Source organism: Myotis yumanensis, unplaced genomic scaffold, assembly GCF_028538775.1.
Source record: "Myotis yumanensis isolate MYYU_CA2020_CCGP unplaced genomic scaffold, mMyoYum1.0.hap1 SCAF_7, whole genome shotgun sequence".
Lineage (NCBI taxonomy): Eukaryota > Metazoa > Chordata > Mammalia > Chiroptera > Vespertilionidae > Myotis > Myotis yumanensis.
This window is the reverse complement of record NW_027223758.1, coordinates 35,896,900-35,922,427: the sequence shown is the minus strand read 5'-3', so window position 1 is coordinate 35,922,427 and position 25,528 is coordinate 35,896,900. Positions and strand designations below refer to the sequence as shown.

Here is a 25,528-nt window from a genome sequence, read left to right as displayed (position 1 = left end):
AATTTATGGATGTTATAGACAGACAAAGGGAGAAAGAGAAACATTGATTCCCCGCCCCGCCGCCCCAATTGTCCTGAACTTCTTGGTTGATTCTCGTATGTGCCCTGAGTGGGGATTGAATCTGCAACCTGGTGTATAGGGACAATGCTCTAACCAACTGAACTACCCAGCCAGGCCTAAAGCAAATTCATTTTAAATATTTCAGTATGTACTTCTGAAAGATAAGGAGTTCTTTTGCAAGATCAGTAAAGATACCTAATTTATATTTCATTTACTGAAGCTAAGTGTTCATTTAAGTCATGTTTTTTGTTTTAATAAGATAGTTCCAGAAAAAAATATTGATTAAGCTGAATTTTCTGCCATTGATTACAAAACTGGAATTCAGAGACATTTATTAACAGGGAATAGTGACAAATGAATGTGAAACGGCCTAATTGAAGTAAATTGCTAGAACTGTAGAAAAGAATAGGGGAGCTTTAGTTAAGTATAAATGTTTAAAATAAAACTATCTCCCAGCTTCCCCATATTTCTTTGGTTATCTATATATATAAAAGGCTAATATGCAAAGTGTCCCCTTGGGAGTTCAACTGGAAGTTTGATCACTCGCTATGACGTGCACTGACCACCAGGGGGCGTCACAGAACATGGCGGGTGATCAGTGGTGGCGGCAGGGTGTGAGGGAGTGAGGGAAGGAGGAGGCGGGGAGGTGGGAGGGAGTTGTGTGGTAGCAGTGCCTAGGCAGCAAGGGAAGGAGGAGGTGGGGAATCTGATGGGCCCTGATCACTGGCCAGGCCTCAGGACCCTACCCATGCACGAATTTTGTGCACTGGGCCTCTAGTACTCTAATAAAATATGCTCACTTAATGCTTCTTAAATCCTATAAATCAATAATTGTATATTAACAACCTGTATTTTTCTGAATTCAGACTCAGTAAGCCTTTCAGTTATATAATTTTTTCAGTAGATCTAAGTTAAATTCTTTACTGCTGTCAACCTGTGGGAATAATATTTTTTGTGGTACTATTTATTCCTCCCAGTTCTCTAGGAGTAAAATTGCAAGGTTGTACAGAAGTTATTGGTATGCATTTTTGCTATCTTCATCAGCCTTGGGGGAGATTGCTTATTTGTTGGGACTACAGATAGTTAAAAGGCCTTATACAGTGTCATTCCTAGGAAAGAGAGACAGTAGGTTTTATGGGAAGAACACCTGCTCCCAGCTCTTCCACTAGCTCACTGTGGAACTTTGGGCCTGTCTCTTACACCTCTCTGGGCCTTTGTTTTCTCATCCATACCGTAAGGTGGCTGGACTAGATACCTGAAATTTTTTTAGCAGTATAGTTATTTGAAAGTAAATGATACTATAGAATCCTTACCTATAATTTAAAGTGAGCGAGAAGTTATATAAGGAACTAATTGATGCAGGCATATGTCCTATGGCTTTTTATTTATTTATTTTTAAAATATATTTTATTGATTTTTTACAGAGAGGAAGGGAGAGGGTTAGAGAGTTAGAAACATAGATGAGAGAGAAACATCGATCAGCTGCCTCCTGCACACCCCCTACTGGGGATGTGCCCGCAACCAAGGTACATGCCCTTGACTGGAATCGAACCTGGGACCCTTCAGTCCACAGGCCAACGCTCTATCCACTGAGCCAAACCAGTTAGGGCTCCTGTGGCTTTTTTTTTTAAATAGTATTTATTTATTTTTATTTTATTTCATTTTATTGTTTAAAGTATTACAAATAGTAGTACGTATGTCTCCTTCCTATGGCTTTTTAAATGGATTAAAGGTAAAGCTCAAAATACTACACAGAATACAGTGAGATAAAATACTATCTAAAAGTAGATGACCAAGAGTAGGGGAAAGGGAACCTAAAGGTAGGAAAGAAAGGTGCAATTAGGAGTAAGCTTACAAACAAAATGAGGGATGTGAGCACTGTGGTTCTTTGGGAATGTGGATGTTAGTAAATAACATTTTCTTCATTTCTTTCCCACTAAAAGTTTTAAGCTACACTCGGGTAAAAGTGAAAGCATCCCAAACCCAATAGGGATGTCCGCAAATACTCATTCTGCAGCAAAATTAATTGCTTTGTTCTGGTATTCTCTCTCTTCTGAATACCATTTTCATCAGCAGCCTACAACTTCTTGCCAGGTGTTTTAAATGTTGGAACCAGCACCGTGAAAAAGAGACAATCTGGACACTGGTTGAATTTTATATAGCACAGATAGTGTGGTTTCTCAGGGACAGCACCTTATAATGTTGGTAGCCCAAACTAGGATCCAGTCTTAAAACATCTAAAAGATGTGCTAATAGATTTTAAAATTTAATGAAATTACCAGGTTATTTTTTAAAGATATTTTATTGATTTTTAGAGAGAGGGGGAGAGAAACATTGATGTAATGATCTGCTGCCTCCTGCACACCCCCTACCGGGGTTCGTCTACTACCTGGGCATGCGCCCTGACCAGGAATCAAACCAGCAACCTTTCAGTGCGTGGGACAATGCCCAACCAACTGAGCCACTCTGGCCAGGACCCAGATTATTTTTATGCCAAATATTAAATATTTTATCAGACTAGGGAGATGTAAATAATGGTATGCATGATCATGCAAACAGATTTTAGTTCTTCAGAAATAGGGGAGGAGTTTTGTGTATGAACTATACAATTTACTCAAATGTGCAATTTATTTTTAGTACCCCAGATACTCGCCCAGCTGGTCTAGAGGAGGCCGATCAGCAGCCATTGCCTGGAGAACAAGGAATTAACTTGGACAACTCAGGCCCTAAACTGCCAGAATTTTCAAACCGACCACCAGGTGATAAAATGTTAACGATTATATGCTTGTCATCATTTATACATTACAAGACTTCTCTTCAGGGAAACAATAGTATATTGTTTTGTCTCCTAACTATGGTAGCAGTTTAATGTGTCTAGTATTTGGAAACTTTGCTTTGATAGTAAGTAAAAATTTCAAATATAATTTCTGAAGGCATATAGATTCTGTTCAGATTAGTGTTTAAGTCTTCATAAGATCAGACTGAAATGTCAAGTGCCTCTTTATTCTTGTCAATATAAAGGTTATAGTTGGCATCAAAATGGAGTAAGATTAAATGAAAAGATATTTTCACTGTAATCCTGCTTTCCTGCTTCTTTCTTGTAGCCTTTCCTACTGGAGCTTTCTCAGAGCAGAGAACTACCAGGGTTTAAAATAAGTTTTTAAATAGAAGCTTTATTATGAATCTTTGAACATAAAAGAATACATAAAGAGCTATAAAAAGGACACTGTGTACCTACCACCTAACCTAAAAATAAATAGGACCAATATTGTGGAAGCCCACTGTGTTGTACCCCTCTCTGATTATAAAATAATATTACCCTCTAAAGGTTGAAAAATTATTTTGAAAAGGAAAATGTTTTCAAAATTCATTCATTCCAACCTAGGAATTATAGAACCAAGGCCAGCTGCCATAGTACGTCTATACCTGAGCAGTGATTGTAACCTTACTCCCCTGTAACACAGTTGAAAACACACAAGCCTGTCACATTTAGGACACTCTCCTCTATGTGTACAAAGGACTATGTTTTTTACTTCCTCACAAGTTATTTCACCTTTCTGGCATGTAAGAGAGTGGTATCATTTTAGGGATAAACTTTAATCCACCCTTAATTTATGTATTTTAAAAGTGAATGAAAAAAATTAACTCTATCATGATATCAATACTTTGTGTTATTTATTACAAATTCTTTGGGCACACTACACTTCCCGTCAGTGAGTTGCAGCAGCACAATTGAGGCTGGGCAGTTACCAGTCTTTTGCATGTCTAGAAGGCATTCGAACAGGAAGGTACCTACTTCCCTCAGTCACACCTGAATTCTTAATATATGAATCCCAGGGGTCCTCACACCTGGGATTATTGCTTCCTGTCTACAGTTTGCAAACTGGGAGCCTGCAGGCTGAATTTGGCTATAATGTGTTTGAGTTGTCATGCAGTGTCTTAAACCAAACAAAAAGCCTGAATTCAAATGCCTTTAGACAGAGCATTTGCTCAGCGGTTTGACTCTGTCCACAGAACTACTTCTGTCTTATATCAGGCCACTTCTCTTCACAACCAGTCTGACTCCTAAAGGCATATGAGTTTGCATCCCTTGATTAATAAATTTGGTCTTGATTATATTATATGCACTGTGTGTGTCCTGGCTTTTCCTCTCCACCATTCTGTTACGGCAACCCCATCTGTCTTATCACTAGTGTCCTTTGGACTGCTGCCTCCAGCTTCTAGAACTTTATAGCAGCTATGCCCTCTGCTGTTACTTTCGAGAGGCTGCAGTATTGTCTATGCTACGTTCTTTGGTATTTACTATACTGTCTGGTGGCTTGATTTTAAAAATACAAGGCATTTGTGTCATAGCCCTGACATCAAGGGGCTTCTATAGAAATTACAATTTTCTTAACATGGAAACCTGAGTTAAACCTATGGAAATGCCATGTTATTGACTTTATAACTGTAAAGAAGTTACTTGAGCCTAAAACAAAAAAGGATTTTTAAAAAATCTTCACAGCTGGATTCTGCACATTGTACTCACTGGTACCGTGGAAATCTTTGGCCAGAAGATTTTAATTCACTCTTGAGCACAGGGTCTGACCCTGTGGATCAGCAGCATTTGATAGCTATCTGAAAATCTTGAGCCAGCATTTCTTCCAGTACCAGAGCCAACCATTCTTATTCCTGCACCTTGTTAAAACTTTCCAAATGTATTTTTCATGCAACAATGGAATAAATCTAGTTTGTGAAATTGTATCGCAACTATATGCCCACTTTTTCCCACTAACCTACCTTTATTCTTGGTTAATGTTTTCATCCTTTCGATTGCTGATGTAAGGCTTGGGGTCTAAATGCCAAATAAAATCTTCACAAAAGAATCATTTGAGGTGTTGCCTTCTACAAATCTATAGGGCATTGTCCCTTAGAGTTCTTTTCTTGAAATTATTATTGATTTCAGAGAGAAAGGGAGAAGGAGAGAGAGAGATAGAAACATCAATGATGAGAGAGAATCATTGATCGGCTGCCTCCTGCATTCCCCACATTGGAGATCAAGCTCATAATCCGGGCATGTGCCCTAACTGGAAATCATACTGTGACCTCTTGATTCATAGGTTGATGCTCAACCACTGAACCACACTGGCTGATAAGAAATTATTTTTTATTCTTGAGGACTATGCTTCTGGCTTACTTATTCTCCAGTTATGGATTCATAGAAAATAAAGTTTAGCATGTAAGAAAATAAATGAAAATTAATATACATAAAAAATCTTCAGTGCCCTCATTTTATTTTCAATGTGTATATCAACCTCTATTAGCTCCAACTATTTATTAAACAGATTTATGTTGGAAGGGCAGTTTAATTCAGTTGGGTTCCCCCAAAGGATTGAACCTGAGGGATGCAGCATGATGTGTGGAGCCAATCAATGGATTAGAGTAATTTTAAATTCCTCTTAAGTAGTTGAATCCTTTCTACTTCTGTAGAAAGACTTAAAAGGCTATCTTGGTGCTCACTTCAGCAGCACATTTACTAAACAATACAGAGAAGATTAGCATGGCCCCTGCGCAAGGAGGACACACAAATTCGTGAAGCATTCCATAAAACAAAAAAAAGGCTCTCTTCGATGCTGGTGTTTTCAACAAAACCAAGTCTTAAAAAAATTAATCTGAACAGAAAATTAATTAAACTGAAAAAGTGAATCCTAATTGCTTTACTTCATTCACAAATAAAGTGAAATATTTATGCCTGCATGAGACCCCAATGCTGGGTGGTCAGCTTCTTGCTGTTGGAGTTTTTCTCGTTTCATCTAAATGTTTTCTCATTTCATCTAAACGTATAAAATCGGCCACTTGCAGTGCATGGCACAGATTGTCTATCAGAGTCTTAATAGTAATGCCTCATTGAGACCCTAAAGACTGAGGAACTCAAGTTGATGCTATGCTTTTTGCTTCCTTAAGCAGTGTGCCTTTTGCTTATGTCAAATAATGGGGGCCTTCCCCATCCCCCCTGGGAGCGGGCATGCCTGAGCTGTTTGTGCACAGTCTGTGTTGCCTAAATGAGTATTGCTTGGCGATACTCTGAAGGTAGCAAAGCTTTTCTTGCTAAAAATCTAACTTCCCTGATTTTGGGGGCTTGTTTTAGGTTATCCTTCTCAACCAGTTGAACAGAGGCCACTTCAGCAGATGCCTCCTCAGCTCATGCAGCATGTGGCACCCCCACCACAGCCACCACAGCAGCAGCCACAGCCACAACTGCCACCACCACAGCAGCAGCAACCACCACCTCCCAGTCAGCCACAGTCTCAGCAGCAGCAGCAGCAGCAGCAGCAGCAACAGCAACAGCAGCAACAAATGATGATGATGCTTATGATGCAGCAGGACCCCAAATCAGTTAGGCTTCCAGTCTCCCAAAATGTCCATCCCCCAAGAGGTCCCCTGAACCCAGATTCCCAGAGAATGCCCATGCAACAGAGTGGCAGTATGCCTGTCATGGTCAGTTTGCAAGTGCCACCGTCACCTGATAAACAAAGAATGCCAATGCCTGTGAATACTCCTTTGGGAAGCAATTCAAGGAAAATAGTGTATCAGGAAAACCCACAGAATCCTTCCAGCTCACCACTGGGAGAGATGTCCTCACTTCCTGAAGCGAGTAGCAGTGAAATACCATCTGTCTCAGGAGGCCCAAATAACATGCCTTCACATTTAGTAGTTTCCCAGAATCAGTTAATGATGACAGTGCCCAAACCTGGACCATCACCCCTTCCAGCAACTCAAGGTGCAACTCCCCAGCAACCCCCTATAAATTCCCTGCCCAGCTCTCATGGCCACCACTTTCCAAATGTGGCTGCCCCAACACAAACATCTAGGCCTAAAACACCAAACAGAGCCAGCCCCAGGCCTTATTATCCTCAGACACCCAACAACCGCCCTCCCAGCACAGAACCTTCAGAGATCAGTCTATCACCAGAAAGACTCAATGCCTCTATAGCAGGACTGTTTCCCCCACAGATTAATATTCCTTTACCTCCTAGGCCAAATCTAAACAGGGGCTTTGATCAACAGGGCCTAAATCCAACAACTTTGAAGGCCATCGGGCAAGCACCTTCAAATCTTACCATGAATAATCCTTCCAACTTTGCTGCCCCACAGACTCACAAATTAGATTCTGTGGTGGTGAATTCTGGAAAGCAGTCTAATTCTGGAGCAACAAAACGGGCAAGCCCAAGCAACAGTCGCAGGTCTAGTCCTGGGTCCAGTAGGAAAACCACTCCAAGTCCTGGGAGACAAAATTCAAAAGCCCCTAAACTTACTCTGGCCTCTCAGACAAATGCAGCCCTGTTACAGAACGTGGAGTTGCCAAGAAATGTATTGGTCAGTCCCACTCCGTTGACCAACCCCCCTGTACCTGGGAGCTTTCCTAACAACAATGGGCTGAATCCTCAGAATTCTGCCATGCCTGTGGCTGCCGTGGGGGGCACTCTCGAGGATAACAAGGAGAGCTTGAATATGCCTCAGGACAGTGATTGCCAGAATTCCCAGGGTAGGAAGGAGCAGGTAAACGTTGAGCTAAAAGCAGTACCTGCCCAAGAAGTTAAAATGGTTGTCCCTGAAGATCAATCCAAAAAAGATGGACAACCTTTGGATCCTAACAAACTTCCCAGCGTCGAAGAGAACAAAAATTTGGTGTCACCTGCTATGAGGGAAGCACCAACGTCATTAAGTCAACTTCTTGACAACTCTGGAGCTCCTAACGTGACCATAAAACCCCCTGGGCTTACAGATGTAGAAGTAACACCTCCAGTAGTTTCTGGGGAGGATCTGAAAAAAGCATCTGTCATTCCCACACTGCAGGATCCGTCTTCTAAAGAACCCTCAAATTCCCTAAATTTACCTCATAGTCATGAGCCGTGTTCAACCCTTGTTCATACAGAATTGAGTGAGGTCAGTTCTAACGTTGCACCAAGCATCCCTCCAGTAATCCCAAGACCTGTCAGCTCTTCCTCCATTTCCACTCCTTTGCCCCCAAATCAGATAACTGTTTTTGTAACTTCCAATCCCATCACAACTTCAGCTAACACATCAGCAGCTCTGCCAACTCATCTGCAATCTGCACTAATGTCAACTGTCGTCACAATGCCCAATGTGGGTAGCAAGGTTATGGTTTCTGAGGGACAGTCAGCTGCTCAGTCTAATGCCCGGCCTCAGTTCATTACACCTGTCTTTATCAATTCATCTTCAATAATTCAGGTTATGAAAGGATCACAGCCAAGCACAATTCCTGCAGCCCCACTGACAACCAACTCTGGCTTGATGCCTCCCTCCGTTGCAGTTGTTGGCTCATTACACATACCTCAGAACATAAAATTTTCTTCTGCTCCTGTACCGCCTAATGCTCCCTCCAGTAGTCCTGCTCCAAGCATACATACAAGTCGACCCTTGGTCCTTAACTCACGAGCCACCCCTGTTCAGCTTCCTTCCCCGCCTTGTACAACTTCTCCATTTGTCCCACCTCATCCCCCTGTCCAGCAAGTGAAAGAATTGAATGCAGATGAGGCTAGTCCTCAGGTGAGCACCTCAGCAGATCAAAGCACTCTGCCCTCTTCACAGTCAACTACAATGGTTTCTCCCCTGTTGACCAATAGTCCAGGCTCCTCTGTCAACCGGCGAAGCCCAGTTTCATCTAGTAAGGGCAAAGGAAAAGTGGACAAAATCGGCCAGATTTTGCTAACCAAGGCATGTAAGAAAGTTACAGGCTCTCTTGATAAAGGGGAAGAGCAATACGGTGCAGATGGAGAGACTGAAGGCCACGGGGTTGAGACCACAGCTCCAGGGCTTGTGGGAACAGAACAGTTACCCACAGAACTGGACAGTAAAACCCCAACGCCCCCAGCACCCACTCTGCTAAAAGTGACCTCTAGCCCCATGGGCTCGGGCTCCACCGCAGCAGGACCCAGCTTACCTGGCAGTACCCTCCCCACCAGCGTACGCTCAATTGTAACCACTCTCGTACCCTCTGAGCTCATCTCCGCGGCGCCAGCTACAAAAAACAATCATGTTGGCATAGCATCTGAGCCACTTGCAGGTGGCCTAGTGGAGGAGAAGGTGGGATCCCATCCAGAGCTGCTTCCCAGCATAGGTATGTACTCGGGCCTGGCATCATCTCCGGTCCGTTTGTTGATGACCTATCCCACAAGAGAAAGCATGGTTCTTTTTTTACTTGGAGGAAGAAGAATAGGCTAAGTGGCAATAGTGGTGTTTCATTTATTGGAGTACATAGGGGAAATATATTTTTTAAATTCCATGTTATGCTTACATTGATTAACGTGGTCCTGAAATAATGATATGCCTTTCATTTATATAGTTTTCCATTTTACAGGGAAACTTCTACATATGTCACATCATCTTCATACCAAACTATGTTAGGTAGCCCTAACCCCATTCTATGGGTGAGTAGATTGAAGCTCAGAGTAGTTCAGCATTTGTTTAAAGTGTATATTGTTAGTCTGCAGTTTGACATTGACCCTGAAATGTAAACAGCAGTTTCTGCAGGTTCTCCTTACCATGGTAAAACTGCTCTCAACAGTTTCAGAGCAGGGTTCTCCTAGCCCCTTCCTCACTCGACTCTGTCCCAGAGACTATTCCATCCAAACTGCTGCTCCAGAAAATCAGGTTTCATGATAATAGGCATGGGCAAAACAAAGTGCTTAAGAGACAGGCTTAGGTTGGTATCACAGCACCAGCATTTACCAGATATGTGTGCTTTTAGGCAAGTTCCTTGACCACTCCAAACTTCAGTTTCCTTCTTTGTAATATGGGGACAATAATAGTTGTAAGCATTCAATGAGATGATGCATATAACATGCTTAGCACAAAACTAGAATATAGTAATAATTTAGTAAATGATAATAAAATTGTTATGTTTCTTTTTTATGCAGTCTCTATAAATTAGTCTATTCCGTTTATGTGTATCTAGTCCAGATTGTTTCCTGTATTAAAGTGGCCTAACAATGGAAGCATAGTTTCCTAATACTTACCCCTCTTCCCTTTGCACTCGTCCCCCTCACACACACACACACACACATGTTCTTCCTTTTGTGAATCTTAAGTGGTACAGAAGCTAGGAAGGACCTTTGCTATATCCTAGGCCAGTTAATAGTGCCTATCTTGTTTATGCAGCCAAAGTGCTTCAAGTGCCTACCCCTGCGTGGTAAGCACCCAGGAGAAGGGGCAGAAAGAACACAAGCTTCAGGGTAAGATTAGAGTTCAAATTCTAGCTCTACTGGTTACCAATCAGAGTTGGATAAATTCCTTAACTTCTTGTAAGCCCATGTGCTTCACCTGTAAAATGGAGATTGTAATTCTTGCCTCACAGAGTTTATACAAAGATTCAATGAGCCTAGCTAGCACAAAGGGGCCAGCACACTGCCTCATAGAGCCCTGGAAAGGTTAATTCCCCTTCTCTGCCTTTTCACTTCAATGCTCAAGATACAGAGAGGGAGAACGGCCTTTAAGGAGTTCACTGCCCTGGCAGGAGACAGAGACTTCACAGGGCTCAGCGCTGTAGGGTTCTGGTTCTAGTTCTACTGAGGTAGGTGAGCCCCAAGGATTAAAAAGCAACCTCATATTACTTAAATATAGTCTCTGCTATTAAATGTTTCCATTCTACTTCCTTAAAGGGAACTTTTCCCTCTGGTATCAAGAAAATAATGATGAGGTGATTATATCTGGATCATATATAATCCTAGAGAAATGTGTAAGCCTTGGAAGATGAACCAGCAATTGGGAAGTTCTTAATTTTAGTTAAGATTGTTTCCATTTTTTTTCAAGGGGCTGCTGTGCTTTCACCTTAAAAATGTGAGAAAGCAATACTGGAGTTAAAAGTAGAAGTTATAATTTTAAACTTTATCAAATAAGCATACAAAAATTCTTAATACAAATGCATTAAGGTGCATTTTTTTTACCATGGTGGGGAGAGAAATCTACAAAATTCATAATTTCCATAGGCAGGTAAAACTTACTGCAGTTTATCTAGGATGTTAGACTGAAGTATCAGGATGGGAGGACATACTCTTGAGTGACTGTGGCATATCTGTGCCCTTTAATCTTTACTGTATGATCCAAGAAGTTTCCATTCTAGAGTATATTGTGTATTCTATTCCACTCCTCTTCAAGGGCCTACATTCTCTCTGTCCTTCAAATACCTAATTCTTACGTTTCTTCCTTTAGTGTACCTTTAGATTTCTCAGTTTAGAATTGATCTCCCATGCTTTGGACTCCCATAGCACTTTATATGAATCCATATAACATAGTGCATTCCCTAGTGTTAGTCTTTATTACTCAGTGTTGTAGTAGTTGATTTTTTAAGTAAATTTTGAAATATAATTTCAAAGTCAACTTCAAGTACTGTGTTCTAAGAGTATATATATTTCAGCAGTTGCTTAGACCTTGATTCAATCAATGCTTTCTGTTTTGTTTAGGAAATAAAATAAAAGACCTATGTATTTTTTTTTTTCTTGCCTTAGCCCCTGCCACATATGTATATCTTATATTTAATACTAGATTGAGTTCCTGATGGGCAGAAAGGATGTAATTTGGTCTCTAAGGGTGCTTGGCACAGTGCCTTGCCCCTAGTAAGTTCTTGGTACCTGCCAGATAAGTAAATAACATATCAAATTGATTTTTTAAGTATGAATTGAATACGTGTTTTCTATCCATTGCTCTTGCCAGGTGCTGTAGAAAAGTACAAAATAAATTATATGGTTCATTTCAAATCTCAAGGAGTATAGTCTTTAGAGGAATGAGACAGAATTTTTTAAATGGTAGGGTGAATGGTGTAATTCATTGTTCCTCTGAAAGTGGTTTGGTTTGCCTACTAAGGTATACTTTTGGGTTTTTAAAACACCGGACAGAACTTAACCCCAAGAAGCAAAAATTATGAGTGCTATTGTTCTCATAGCCACCTCCTTCCTTGATCTTTGTACACACAAAAGGAAAAACAAGTATCCCTAGTGTTAGTCTTTATTACTCAGTGTTGTAGTAGTTGATTTTTTTAAGTAAATTTTGAAATATAATTTCAAAGTCAACTTCAAGTACTGTGTTCTAAGAGTATATATATTTCAGCAGTTGCTTAGACCTTGATTCAATCAATGCTTTCTGTTTTGTTTAGGAAATAAAATAAAAGACCTATGTATTTTTTTTCTCTTGCCTTAGCCCCTTCACAGAATTTAGTCCCTAAGGAAACTCCAGCCACAGCACTGCAGGGGTCTGTTGCCAGACCAGGTAAGGTGCACTTTGGACAAAACTCTCAGAGTGGAATGGGTTACAAGTGAAGGGACTATTGCTGTCCTGAATGTGCCAGGAAGTGGCTGAAACTATCTTAATCAGTTTGCTTCAGAGCAGTCTTTGGTTAGTAGCAGAGCTTGTGAAGTACTATTTGAGGTTATTTTCCCCCCAACCAGCTTACTCTCTTACACATTCCTGGTGTCAACCAGGGAACTCAAGAAGAGCATCTCAGTGCCCATTGTCTGTCTGTCGCCCAGCCATGGGTGGTTTCCATTGCAGAGTTCACCCTGTTCCATAACCCTGACATTCATAGCTGGCAGCTGACTGGCTAGAATATGGTACTTACTGAGGTGACAAACGTTACTGCACTAAGATAGTAATTGCATTATCATGACAGGAGTGGAGGCTTGTTTTGAGAACCTCTGCTACAGTGAGGTAGCAATTCTTTCAGGGAAACAGAGTCATTTCAGTCATCTCTAGATGGCATTAAGTTTCTTCTCATGATCAAGATACTGTAAATAGCACTAAGGATGGTGTTTTTGGAAGGTGAAGTCGATGGTAATCTGACAAATAATTGCTGTGGGATGCTGGGTCAGCTCTGAATGCATGCAGATCTTGATGGCAATAATAGCAGTGCCTTCATAGATTAGACTGCCAAACAGATAAATAACATAGATATGTTGTAGTTTAGTCTTGCCCACATCGTCACTGTAGGTCATTCTAGGGGTACCAGAAAAAAAAAAAAGACATATGATTGCTTTCCACAAGTAGGTTAGAATCTCACTTACAGCACAATTGATACACTTGACATTTGTAAGCAAGAAACACAATCATGTTTAATTTTGTGTGTAAGCCAGTGAAAGTGATGTATAACTTGTGATTGATTATGTTCTAAATCTGCTTCAGGGTGTTCTGTCCTGTGTGACAGGACTTTCTACTGCACACTCTTGGAAAAATCAGGCCTCTGAACAAATAAACAAAAGCATTTTAACCACCCAGACTCTTCCTTAGCTACCGTCTGGCCACATGATAGCTGACATTTGTGGGAATGGAACAGATTATTTAGATAAAGGGTTATGATGGTAAACCTCATTTTTGGTGAGAAAAGGAGCAACTAAAAAAGGGAAGGGAATTCTGTTTCCTGTCCCAAAATTTTTACTCCAGAAAATGGGCTTTACCGTATCATATGTCCTCCTCAAAATAACTGGCCCAAGAATCCTGTTCCTTTTCAGAGTTTGACTTAGATGAATCTCCTTAAAATACCCACAAAGCCACTAATTGCCTTCACCAAACCCTCTTTGATCCCGATTTACATGAATTAACTGTGATAGTATTGAATTTTGTTCCAAAAGAGCAAGCTAATCAAGATTTTTTTGTAATCACCCTCTTTTGACAAAGCCATTTTCATTTTTGAGCACATTACCTAAGTTTCTTTGCTCCAGCAGAGCCAGCAAGGCAGCAGAGACTCAATGAGTTGGCATCTGTTTCTTAGGGAGGGGCTTCCATGTTATATGGGTCAGATATGGGGAGCTTAGGAGCAAATAAGAAGCAAAGATTCTCTTCTGCCAGCATCTTGCATTAAAGGCAGAGTAATCCAGCCCCCTTGCATGAAGCTGCATCAACATGAGCATCATAGCAACAATAATAATAACTAATACTAGGGGGTAGGAGTAGGGTGGAGGGGGTCAATGCGGGGAGGAGAACATCTGTAATACTTTCAACAATAAAGACAAATTTAAAATTTTGTAAATAAATTACTTAAAAATAATAATAGCTAATACTAAATTATTTACTAAGCACCAGGTGCTGTACTAAAATTTTTATGTGATATTTCATTTAATCTTCTTTGAAGTGGGTTAAAGTGGTTTCAGATGAGGCATTGAGCACAGAGAGGTCAAGTAATTTGTTTAGGGTCCCATGGCTAATAAGCAATGAAGTCACGATTTTAACCTAGGCACTCTAGGCTTTATTACCTTTAGATTACCATGTAAGCAATCGGGTATGTTAGACATGTACACTGAGTATGAGTTGCTGAATTATCTAAAAGTAGGGACAGGACTGTAGGAGACCAGAGTCAGGAGAGATCACTGCTATCTGATGCATCGGGAAGTCTTTAGAAAAGATAGAACTACCTAAAGGCATATAATGCAGGAAAAAGATGTTTTTCTGCTGGAGCTGAGAAAGAAGTGCCTGGTAAACCCATAGGATGCTTATTTAAGCAAAACGCTGATAGACAAATTACTGAGATTTTTCTTTCTTGGAGAGGGCATTGCTGGGAGGTTGAAGAACAGGAACATAATGGGGTCTATAGGCAATATCTCAAAGCAAAGCTGTCTGCCCTCTAAAATTCCATGAGGAAGTCCTTTGAAGGAGAATGCATTCTTAATAGATTTTAAGACATATTGAAAGATTACTGTCTTTTTTAAAAAAGTGTCAAAAGAGTGGAAATATTTTAAGAATGAAAACAAATCTTTTCTACATGAGAGAAAGAGGCTTATTTTACTAACCAATTATACCTGGGTGGAATATGAACCAGGAAGTGTGAATTTAGTTCTATTGATCCAAACAGGATTATTTCACAGTGTGGAGTAAAAATAAAAATAGACCAAGTATGTGTCTTACGCCCCAGACAACCGAATTGTGTCTGTGCCAGCTCTGTCTCTATATCATGTAGGGTGAGGATACTGCTGGGCACAGAGACATGTTAGCCTAAATAGGGCATTCAGAATCTTGTGGACACCTAGCTTCTCCCTGTGGACATATACACCATACACTTCCACATCTCATTTCTGTCCTTTGTATTTTTTACAGAACTTGAAGCAAATGCTGCCATAGTCTCTGGACAAAGGTAAGATGATCATTTCTGCAGACTTAGCATCAATATGGCATAAGCCTCTTTGAAGGGTATCTGCTTTCTTAGCCTTGAAACCCCTTCTAAAGTGGGGAGCTGTCATGAGTCCTAACCTTTCAGAGATGACATTTTTTGAAATAAAACTTGGAGGCTAAATTTCTATCTTTCTTGATTGTTTTGAAAACTAAATGAGATAATATGTTCTGCACTCAGCATAGTGAGTAAATAGTAAATATCCAGTATATATCATAGTTGCTATCATAGTCATTAATAATAATCCTTATTGCCAAGACCGGTTTGGCTCAGTGGAGAGAGCGTTGGTCTGTGGACTGAAAGGTCCCAGGTTCGATTCCGGTCAAGGGCATGTACCTTGGTTGCGGGCACATCCCCAGTGGGAGGTGTGCAGGAGGCAGCTGGTTGATGTTTCTCTCTCATCAATGTTTCTGACTCTCTATCTTTCTCCCTTTCTCTCTGTAAAAAATCAATAAAAATATAAAAATAATAATAATAATAATAATAATCCTTACAACACCTTCTGAAGTATAACTGTTTGATCCTCAAAGCAGAAGAGAAAAAAAGCCTGGTGTGGTCTGACCCCAAAAACCCATCCTTTTTTGTTGTTATCTATGCTGTCTCACATAACCTAACAAAATGAAATACAACTGTGGCTTCTACCTCATTAGCCCCATGGAGAGGAGTATTGTTGTTTTCAAAAAGCCATTCCTTTTCAGTGTAGGATTGCACTAGATAACATTTTAAACAATTTCTCATATTTGTACATCAACTTAGTTTGTAAAACACATTCACAATCATTCTGTCATTTAATCCTCATATTGACCCTGGGAAGTGGTAGTAATAGCCAGTATTTGTTTGAATGCTATTCCATGCCATGCACTGAACTACAAGCTTCCTAGATGTATTACCTCATTTGATTTTCACAGTATCTATTGGGAAAGTAAATTCTCTTTTACAGATAAGGAATGTATAGATCAGAGAGGTTAGCTAATTTACTCAAGATAACAGATTTAATAAATGGTGAAGTTGAGATTCAAACCCAGGCATCCTGACTCCAGAGCCCTCACATTTCACTAACGTATTGTGAATGAGATTTATAGATCAAGAATCTGAAGCTTAGAGAGAATTACAAATCATGTCCAATAAATGCATAGTAAGACTTGACCCCTGTTATTCTGGCTCTAAAATTGCTATTTGTACTGTGCCTGTCAAGGCTTTTTGTTTTTGTATTGGGCTAATAATTGAATTCATTTACATTTCTCAAGCATACACCAACTATGTGACTAGAGAAAGAAGATAATCAGACCAAAAAACACCCTTTGGGTATTTGTTTCTAGAGCTACCTGAACATTCATCATATAAACACCAGGACAGTATTGCTGTGGCTTTTGTTTTGACAGAGAAAGAGGCACTTCCATTAGAAATCTTTCTTCCTCGGAGGCTATGACCATTTTCTGGGCTCCCAGCCAGAAAGCCGTCTTCACCCCTTCTAAAAGGATGTGTAAATCTCTCTGACTTGTAATTCCACCCCAGCTTCAGCCTCACCTCTCCTTGACTTAGCTTGGTTTCTGGGGCAGTCATTACATATAAAACTAAGATAATGAACAGGGTGGCTAAATTCCCAGGCATAGTGCCACTAGCAAAGGGTCCGCTGGCAAGAATGAACAGATCAGAAAATTACAAAGAAGAAAATTACCAGTAAACCAGTATTCCTGTGATTCAACAATATTCACTGTGTATAGTGTTTATATACAGGTGTCTTCAAAAATGTATACACACTTTAACAGCTGATAACTCAATTTTAATAAAAATGATATGTATTTTAATAAACACTGCCTTTATAGCTCTAGCTGGTTTGGCTCAGTGGATAGAGCATCGGCCTGCAGACAAAGGGTCCTGGGTTTGATTCTGGTGGAGGGCATGTACCTTGGTTGAAGGCTCCCCAGGCCCTGGCCCTGGTCAGGGCTCATGCAGGAGGCAACCAATCGATGTGCTTCTTCACATTGATGTTTCTCTCTGTCTTTCCCTCTCTCTCCACTCTCCCTAAAAATCAATGGAAAAATATCCTCAGGTGAGGATTAACAACAACAACAAACACAAATAAACCCAGGCTTTATAATTATTCAAAGTGTGTGTAAACATTTTTTGGGACACCCTATATAAATGCTATTCATTGTACACACACACACACACACACACACACACACGTATATCTCACACACATCTATTCATATGCAGTTATGTATATACTCAATATATATTATCATGAAAATGGGATTATACTATACATAATGTTGGTAGCATTTTTCCTCATTATGATACCATGAACAGTTTTTTTTTTATTGTTGACACTATTACAGATGTCCTCCATTTTCCCCCACTTGCCCCCTTCTGCCTTCCCCTGCCCCAGCTTTCACCACATTGTGTCTATGGGCTATGCATATATGCATATATGTTTTCTTTCATACTCTGTATCCCCATGACTATTCTGTAACTACCAATTAGTATTCTAAATCCCTTCACCTTTTTCACCATCCCTCCAACCTCCCTCCCATCTCATTTATTGCCATTTTATTACTCATACTAGGGGCCTAGTGCATGAATTCGTGTACCTTGAAAGGAATTGTGGGCCGCGAGGCTGCAGTGGGCACAGGGGCAGGTCTCGGCCCATCCTCCATGCCCCCGCCCCACCCCTCCTGCCTCGGCCCCCGGTCCCGTCTGCTAGCAGCCCTGCTCCCACTCCCGCCGCCGCTCCCACTCCCGCCGCCGCTCCCACGTGCTGATAGCACTGCCTGCTTGCACCCGCTGATGGCATGGAGTGATTGGGGCTGGCGCCAGCAGCAGGTGCAAGTGGGGCCAGTGCCATCAGTGGGTGCGAGCAGTGGCTGCTGCCCTGATCGCCCCTCAGGAGCAGGGAGAGGTGGAGAAGCCCTATGGGGCGATCCGAGCCCACGCCGGGTGCTGGCAGCGGGTGAAAGCAGCAGCTTAGGCTCCAGCAGCAGATGCAGGCGGGGCTGGTGCCAGCAGCAGATGTGAGCGCCGGGCAGGACTGTGGCGCACAGGAGCAAAGAATTTTCAGTAACCACCAGAGGCTCACCCCAATGACAGTGACCGGCACCCCACCTTGGTCTGGCAGCCCCACTCACCTGCTCCACCATCTTGCCACAGCCGACACCCACCATGTCCCATGCCCTGTCACTTGCTGCAGACACTCGCCATGTTCTGCATGCACCCCCTGGTGGTCAGCGCACATCATAGCGACCAGTTCGATTGTTCCGCCATTCAGTCTATTTGCATATTAGGGTTTTATATAGTTAGATTTTTTTATCCTTGTTTTCTTTTTTTTTATATATATATATTTTTTTTAAAAGCTACAGAAAACGGCTTGGATAGGCCAGGTTGTGTGGGGCAAAACCTCGGGGAATCACCAGGGAAGGGTGGACAGTGTAAGCCAGGTTGATGGAGTCTCAGCTATGGTGCCTGCCTATCAGCTCAGTCTTGATGTGGTTTATTTTTTATTTTTTTTATTGATTTTAGAGAGGGAGAGAGAGGGAGAGAGAGATAGAAGCATGAATGGTGAGAGAGAATCATTGATCAGCTGCCTCCTGCATGCCCCCAACTGGAGATCGAACCCACAACCCAGACATGTGCCCTTGACCAGAATCAGACCCGGGACCCATCAGTCCACAGGTTGATGCTCTAGCCACTGAGCCAAACTGGATAGGGCTCGATGTGGCTTCTTTAAATTCTTCATTGTGGACTTATATTCATCTAAATTTAAGGCAGTTCTGAATGATGGTTGTTCTGCAATTTGGTTGTATCTGGGAGGATTCCAGTACCACATTTACCTACACCATCATCTTGACCAGAAGTCTCAATGAACAATTTTTATCATTAACCTTTACAACATAATTTTTCATGACTGCATATAATGTACCATGATTTAATTAACTGATCTGTTATTAAGCATTTATGTCCTCTGTTTTCATTGATATGAATAAAATGCTTTGACAACCTGGTGTGGAATTAGAGCTCTGTAAAGAGATTTGTTTCCTTAGGCATCTAGAAATGGAATTGCTGAGCCAGAGTATTACACTAGGGTTTTTCAGCCTCAGCATTACTGACAGTTTAGATCAGATAATTATTGGGAGTCGGGGCTGACTTATGCATTATAGGATGTTTAGTGGCAACCTAGTAGGTGCCACTTAAAGTTGTTAATAGCATCCACCTCCCGCCCACCCCAAAATGACAATAAAAAAATGTCTCCTGACATTGCTAACTGTCCCCAAGGAGGCAAAACTACCGCCTATTGAGAACCATTGCAGTAGATAGTTTACACTCCATCAGGAGTTTCTGTCCCTATACACTCAATAATGCTGGATATTACCAATTTAAAATCTTCACATACTAAAAGGGATTTAAATAGGGACAATCAATATACCCATCAGTGTATTGTGAATATATTCCCATGTATATTCTTCTGTAATATGACTTGTAATAAGTTACTGTCTAACTACACCAGGTTCATGGTAAATGCCAACATATGTTAGTAATTTCTAGATTTTAGGTACTATTAACTTTTGAAGAGGAATAATATTATCTTAGGAAAATGGGTGAGGAAGTTGGGTGATTGTGTGACGTTCCAATGTCTTTTACCTGTTTTCCACAATTTCACCAGCATTATGCTTTAATCCTTATTTTTACTAATGTAACAAGTTAGACTCGCTTTTAAATTGTAATTATAGAAGGAATTGTGCTCATTGTCCCAGGGTTCTCTCCAGAATGACTATATAGTTCTCCTGCCTTATGAATGAAACTCTTATCTGAAGAGCCCGTTTTTGTGTGACTTGATTCCCTCACCTCCTTGGAAACTTTGTGCTTCCGTCTGTCAGCAGTGATCCCAAAGAGATAATTGAAAAGTCCAAAACCCCAAGTCGGAGAAATTCCCGAACTGAAGAACCAACTGTGGCTTCTGAAAGTGTGGAAAACGGACATCGGAAGCGATCCTCTCGGCCTGCTTCAGCCTCCAGCTCTACTAAAGGTTAGCAGTGGGGTGTGGGTACTATTTGTAGGTCAAATAGAAGAATGGGATCCTTATCACAGCAGCAGAGGACTTTGTCCTTCATCTTTGCATCTATTCCTCAAACTTGTCAAATTACTTTGTCTTCTCTTTGGTCCTTTATTTGTTAGTTCATTTAACTATGTGTTTTTTGTATATGTACACAAGAACAGCAAGCACTGTTAGAAAAGAACATAACAGGCAGATTGATTCATTATCACCAACCACTTCAGATATGTCCTCAATAACATGGCCCAGCCATCTTTCTATGTTTCTGTAATCAACTCTCTTTTCCCCCTCCCTACTGTTTTTAAACCTACAACCCTTACTTTCTCCTCCCTTCTCAGCAGAGACTCTCACCTCTTCCCAGAGAAAATAGAATCCCTCTACTCTCACTACCAAGACATAAATCTACCAATGTCCTCCTTTGCTCCTACTATAATAGAGTAGTTGTCCCTCCTCAAGTTGAAGGCCAATGCCTCCACTTGTGCCTTTGATCCCACCTTCTCAGATCCTCTCAAGACCATTACACTACCAGTTTTCTCTGTTAACTATTATCTCCTTTTTTAATTAACTCTGCCCTTGGCTTTTATGACCCAGAACTCTCATTAGTTTTCTGACTATGCTGACTGCTTCTTCTTAGTCTCTGTACCCAGACATTATGTGTTGGCCTTTCTCAAACTTCAATCCTAAGTTGTCTTTTTTCTTCAACTTGTATTTTCTCCCTAACTTATTCATGCTTCCCTTCAGTTAGAACCTTTCATATACTCATGTATTGATTTCTAGTACAGACCTCTAGAGATTTTAGATAACTGCATGTATATCCTTAACAGGACCTCACATTCAACATGTCTGAAAACAGACTTGTGATTTTCACCCCAGTGTCAGGTGGTACTCTGCCATTGTTCCCCACCCCAGTGAATGGGACCACCATCTATTATTAGGCAAGTCCTCCTTGGCACCTCTCTCCCTCCCTCACATCCATCACAGAAAGCTGCTGATTTTATGTTAGGTGGCCCAAATTCATCCACTTTTTCCATCTTTATTGCTATCCTAGCTTAAACCCCTTCAATGATTTACCATTACCGTTCATTACGATTAGGATTAAAGTCTAAAAGTGTCAACATGGCCCTGGCTGATGTAACTCAGTTGGTTGAGTGTAATCCCAAGAAGAGATGGAAAGCTGGAACCAGTTTTAGAAAAGGGGTGGGGAATAGGCTTGTATACTTAACCTGGACATTATTCCAAAGTGATGATAGTCATGTTAGAATACCTGCCCCATACATGTTTTGAAGTTTAGCAAATAGCTTAGGAGAGGCCATAATGACTTTGTGATCTTTAGAGGAGTGCTGAGTGTCTCCCTAGAGGATGGCAGAGCTCTGGCCAGACCCCAAGAATCACAATTGTGCCTAGATCTCCACATCAGCACTCAGGTTATCAGTTCTTAACTGTCCTAGGGTAAGTTACCTTTTAAATCAGAAATGAGTGCTGTAGCTCTTTGGATTTTTAAGTGTTAGAGCTCTTGGATCCAAATTAAAGCATAAATATATATATTATTTGGCCAGCTATGTTGTATCCAAATAAGAACCAAAGCCATAAAATAACTTTCCTATGATTGTATTTGAATGCATATCCATGGAGTGATCATAAAGTATCAAGCTGGTTTCTAAAAGTTATGGTTCTCAAACTTGGAAATGTGTAGTACTGGGGACCTGGAATATCTTCCTGCAGCATCACTTCTTAAAGTTTTGAAGAGAAAAAGCATTTTGCCTTTTTGTACTTAAAAGATTTTGGTCATATATGCAGAAACAAAATCAGAAATAGTGTGTGTTTTTCACAAGAATCTTGAAAGTTAAGAAATATTATGAGCAGTTTATAATGAGAAGTATTGGTACTTTTGTATTATTGAGGAAATGGTAACATTAATCATGTTTCTGCTGTGAGAACAGAGTTTGCTTATATCATGTTGGTTGAGGCCTACTAGACTGCCAGCTTGGAGCAGGTGGGATAGATGATTTCTGGGCAAGTTCAGGGAGGCCCACATGGTTGATAGATCATGCTCTAATCTGTTGTTTTGTTTTTGGTTGGTTGGATTTCCCACACACACACTTTTAATTACAAACACAGAAATTGGCTCCCTCAAATCAGTGAACTCTTTTTAAAATTGTACTTGATCAGAAGTGTTTTTTATAAATATGCAAATGAGTAGTTTTATTCCTGGCATGATGAGTTCCTCATTAACACAGAAATGATTCTTTTTCCCTTATCATTCTCTATTTACTCTTCTGTGTATAATTTTGTGTTATATTTTCAACCAGGGAAAAGGATCAGTAGTTAAAAACATGAAATTCAATGCATAAGTTAGAAACCAAGGAAAATAGGCTAATATTAGGGACGTTCATAGCAACTAGTAGTCATCAGCAGCTGTGGGTTTCCCTGTGGGGCCCTGAGATACCTCTGACAGCAAAGTGGGGTGAAAACCCTACCGTACCCACAGCCAGTGACTTGAGAAGCAATAATCTAAAAACATAGAGTGGCCTGTCCGGTGTGGCTCAGTGGTTGAGCGTCAATCTATGAACCAGAAGGTCATGGTTCGATTCCGGTCAGGACACATGCCTGGGTTGTGGGCTCAATCCCTGGTGTTGGGCGTTCAGGAGGCAGCTGATCAATGATTCTTCCTCATCATTGATTGTTTCTATGTCTCTCTCTCTTTCCTTTCCTCTCTGAAATAAAAAATATAAAAATAAAAATAATAAATAATAATAAAAAGTGTACAGATATTCTTAAAACAGAAGTGTTGTTATTGTGGAAATGCAAATGAACAGACATAATTAGATATATCTTATGGGAGAAAAACCCTGAACAATAACTGTCTGAAACTGCATTCTTGTAGCATCATTTAGAAACCAGACATGCAAATTTTGAAAGGAAATGTTCAGAATTTTTTTGCAATTAAATAGAAATCTTGGCTAGAAGTAGTACAGTAAAAAGCCCAATGAAGTAAGCAAAGTCAAGTTCAGTTTCTAAAATTCCTTGAAAGTAAAGCAAAGCCCACCTACTAGAAGATTTAATATAGTCTTGTACTGTAGATTTGGCCAAGTTTGCTTAATGTCAAAATGAGACAACCAGGTTGAAAAAAATGCTCATATCAAATTACCAATTTAAATGGATAACTTCCTAAAAGACTGTTATTAACCCAGTTTTTTATCATATAGTTAGTTCTAAAATATGAATATATGAATGCTGTAACTCCACTATTAGTTTTTGAACCATTTGTATATCTTTCTTTACATTAATTTGTAAAATCCTTGGTGGTTTAAAAAGCAATTTTTTTTTACAATATATGTGATGGTTTTGGGTTTTTTTTTTTGCCAGTATAATATTGAAGGGGGTGGATCTTGGAATTGGGATTATGCTCAGTCAGATAAACTAGGCAACCTTTAGGAATAGGCCTGATGCACACCCTGAAGGTACTATCAGTCACCTAGAATTCCTTACCTTAAAGGGTTTGCCTCTAGATCCTCTTATTGTACTCAGGGGAGTAGTAAAAATGATAACATTTTGTTGAGAGTATAAAATTGAATCACAAAACAAAAAACTCATCTTTTCAGACAGATTTATAAACACATTAAAAATGAATTTGTTCTGTGACCCAGATTGGCTAGATTTATCCAGGGAAGGTGATAAGAGACTTCAGAATCAGGTCGATACCTTTTTTTCCTCATACCATCCTCCACCTGGTATCTAAAAGATTGCTTTTTTGTTGTTGCTTCTAGCACAAATCAGTTGTTTACTCAGGGTCCCACTCACTGATTCATCCTCAGGAGCAGAGGCAGCCTGCCAGATCTTTGGGTTCTTTGGAGCAGTAACAGATGGAAGGAGATGGGGAGGGAACGCCTGAGGTTGCTTACCCAGGCCCCCCTCCCTTCACACTCTTCACCTCTTTTCCCAGCCACATATGTGTTTCTCAGACACACCACTTGATCCTTCATATCACAACAAAGGAAAAGCTTCCAAAGTTGACCTAATTAATATTTTTCTAAGGATGAATATTCAGTCAAGACAAAACTCTGTATATTTTTACTGCAAATGACCAGTTTGCTACTGTGACAATGAAGCTTTAATGTTGAAAGTAAAAGAATTAAGGGGAATTTTGGTTGTATGAGACTCTAAATTGCATGCAATTAAAATGAACACCATTATCAGCATTCTGTCAGATTAACTGTCCTCTGATTAGCAGAAGACTAAGGAGGAACCAGAGAGACTGATTCTACCCGATAGCACAAGCAACATGACCTCTCAGCAAAAAAAAAAAAAAAAAAAATTCAATTTCAATATGTGACATATTGAAATTTCCAAAAACATTGCATAGGTCACCTCTTGGAAAGTCATCAAAGCCTCACTTCTTAGCAATTAATATTGCTTTTTACACCTACCTTTTGAATCTGAGTTCTTAAACTATTATGATACAAAAGAGAGAAGAAAAATTGCTTAGAACACTAAATCTAAAATGCAGCATCCGAAAATTCAGCCTAGTTTTCCGAAATAGATAAATCTGATTCATTTCACACATTAATATGTTAGAAAAGAATTTTTTCTCCTTGATATGAAATAACTTTAAAATACTACTTTCATATTAAAACCAAAATATCTACGTAGCAGCATGAAAAATGAGGGTGAATTTTTAAGATCAATATGAGATTTTAAATGTTTACATTTGGAGAATTTCAAACTATTCATTGTTCTCTGCTGTAAGAAACTTGTGTGGAAAAGCTTTTTAGAAACATAATTTAAATATGAGATAAAATTGAATTGATTGATGTAAGACACTATGATAATACAAAAGGAATTAAGTCATTATTACCCTGTGTGTAAATCACTCAGTTTGTGCACCTCTTCCTTGAAGTCCTCAAGCTCACCTGGACTCACAGAGTAGGCTGTGGCTTGCTCTGAATTGCTTCTATGCCTGTATGTATCCACAGCCATCATGATATACCTGGCTAGACCACAGTAGACACTTGTTGACCAAGGGTCGTGGCCATGTTACTTAGAAACTTTGGCTCTAGCATGGCAAAATGAATTCATTACTGCAAAACAATGGCTTGGCTCCAAAAGGGATCCAGAGGCTTGTTTGGCACTCAGGCACGATTTACTCACTTGCGTGTCGCATCATTCATTGATTTCTCATCAAAAGCACTGTCAGTCTATCCATCATTTCTTTGGGTGATGGGATTTGGTGATAGAGATTGTGGGGTTAATTGCCTAGCTAAGGAAGC

At 40.2% G+C, this 25,528-nt stretch overlaps 1 protein-coding gene and 1 pseudogene across 6 annotated transcripts in view; both read left to right on the top strand.

Moving 5' to 3' along the window:
• NCOA6 (nuclear receptor coactivator 6) overlaps positions 1-25,528 on the top strand; it is a 115,329-nt gene that overhangs the window by 88,299 nt on the left and 1,502 nt on the right. For 4 of the 6 annotated variants that reach the window (XM_070420183.1, XM_070420182.1, XM_070420179.1 and 1 more), the window contains exons 10-14: positions 2,698-2,819; positions 6,188-9,181; positions 12,256-12,324; positions 15,139-15,175; positions 20,086-20,234. In XM_070420183.1, the coding sequence (XP_070276284.1) occupies positions 2,698-2,819; positions 6,188-9,181; positions 12,256-12,324; positions 15,139-15,175; positions 20,086-20,234 (3,371 nt within the window). The remainder of the gene's footprint in view (positions 1-2,697; positions 2,820-6,187; positions 9,182-12,255; positions 12,325-15,138; positions 15,176-20,085; positions 20,235-25,528) is intronic. The other 2 variants (XM_070420181.1, XM_070420184.1) reach the window with 2 other exon arrangements.
• Positions 5,552-5,651, top strand: LOC139014719 (U6 spliceosomal RNA; annotated as a pseudogene).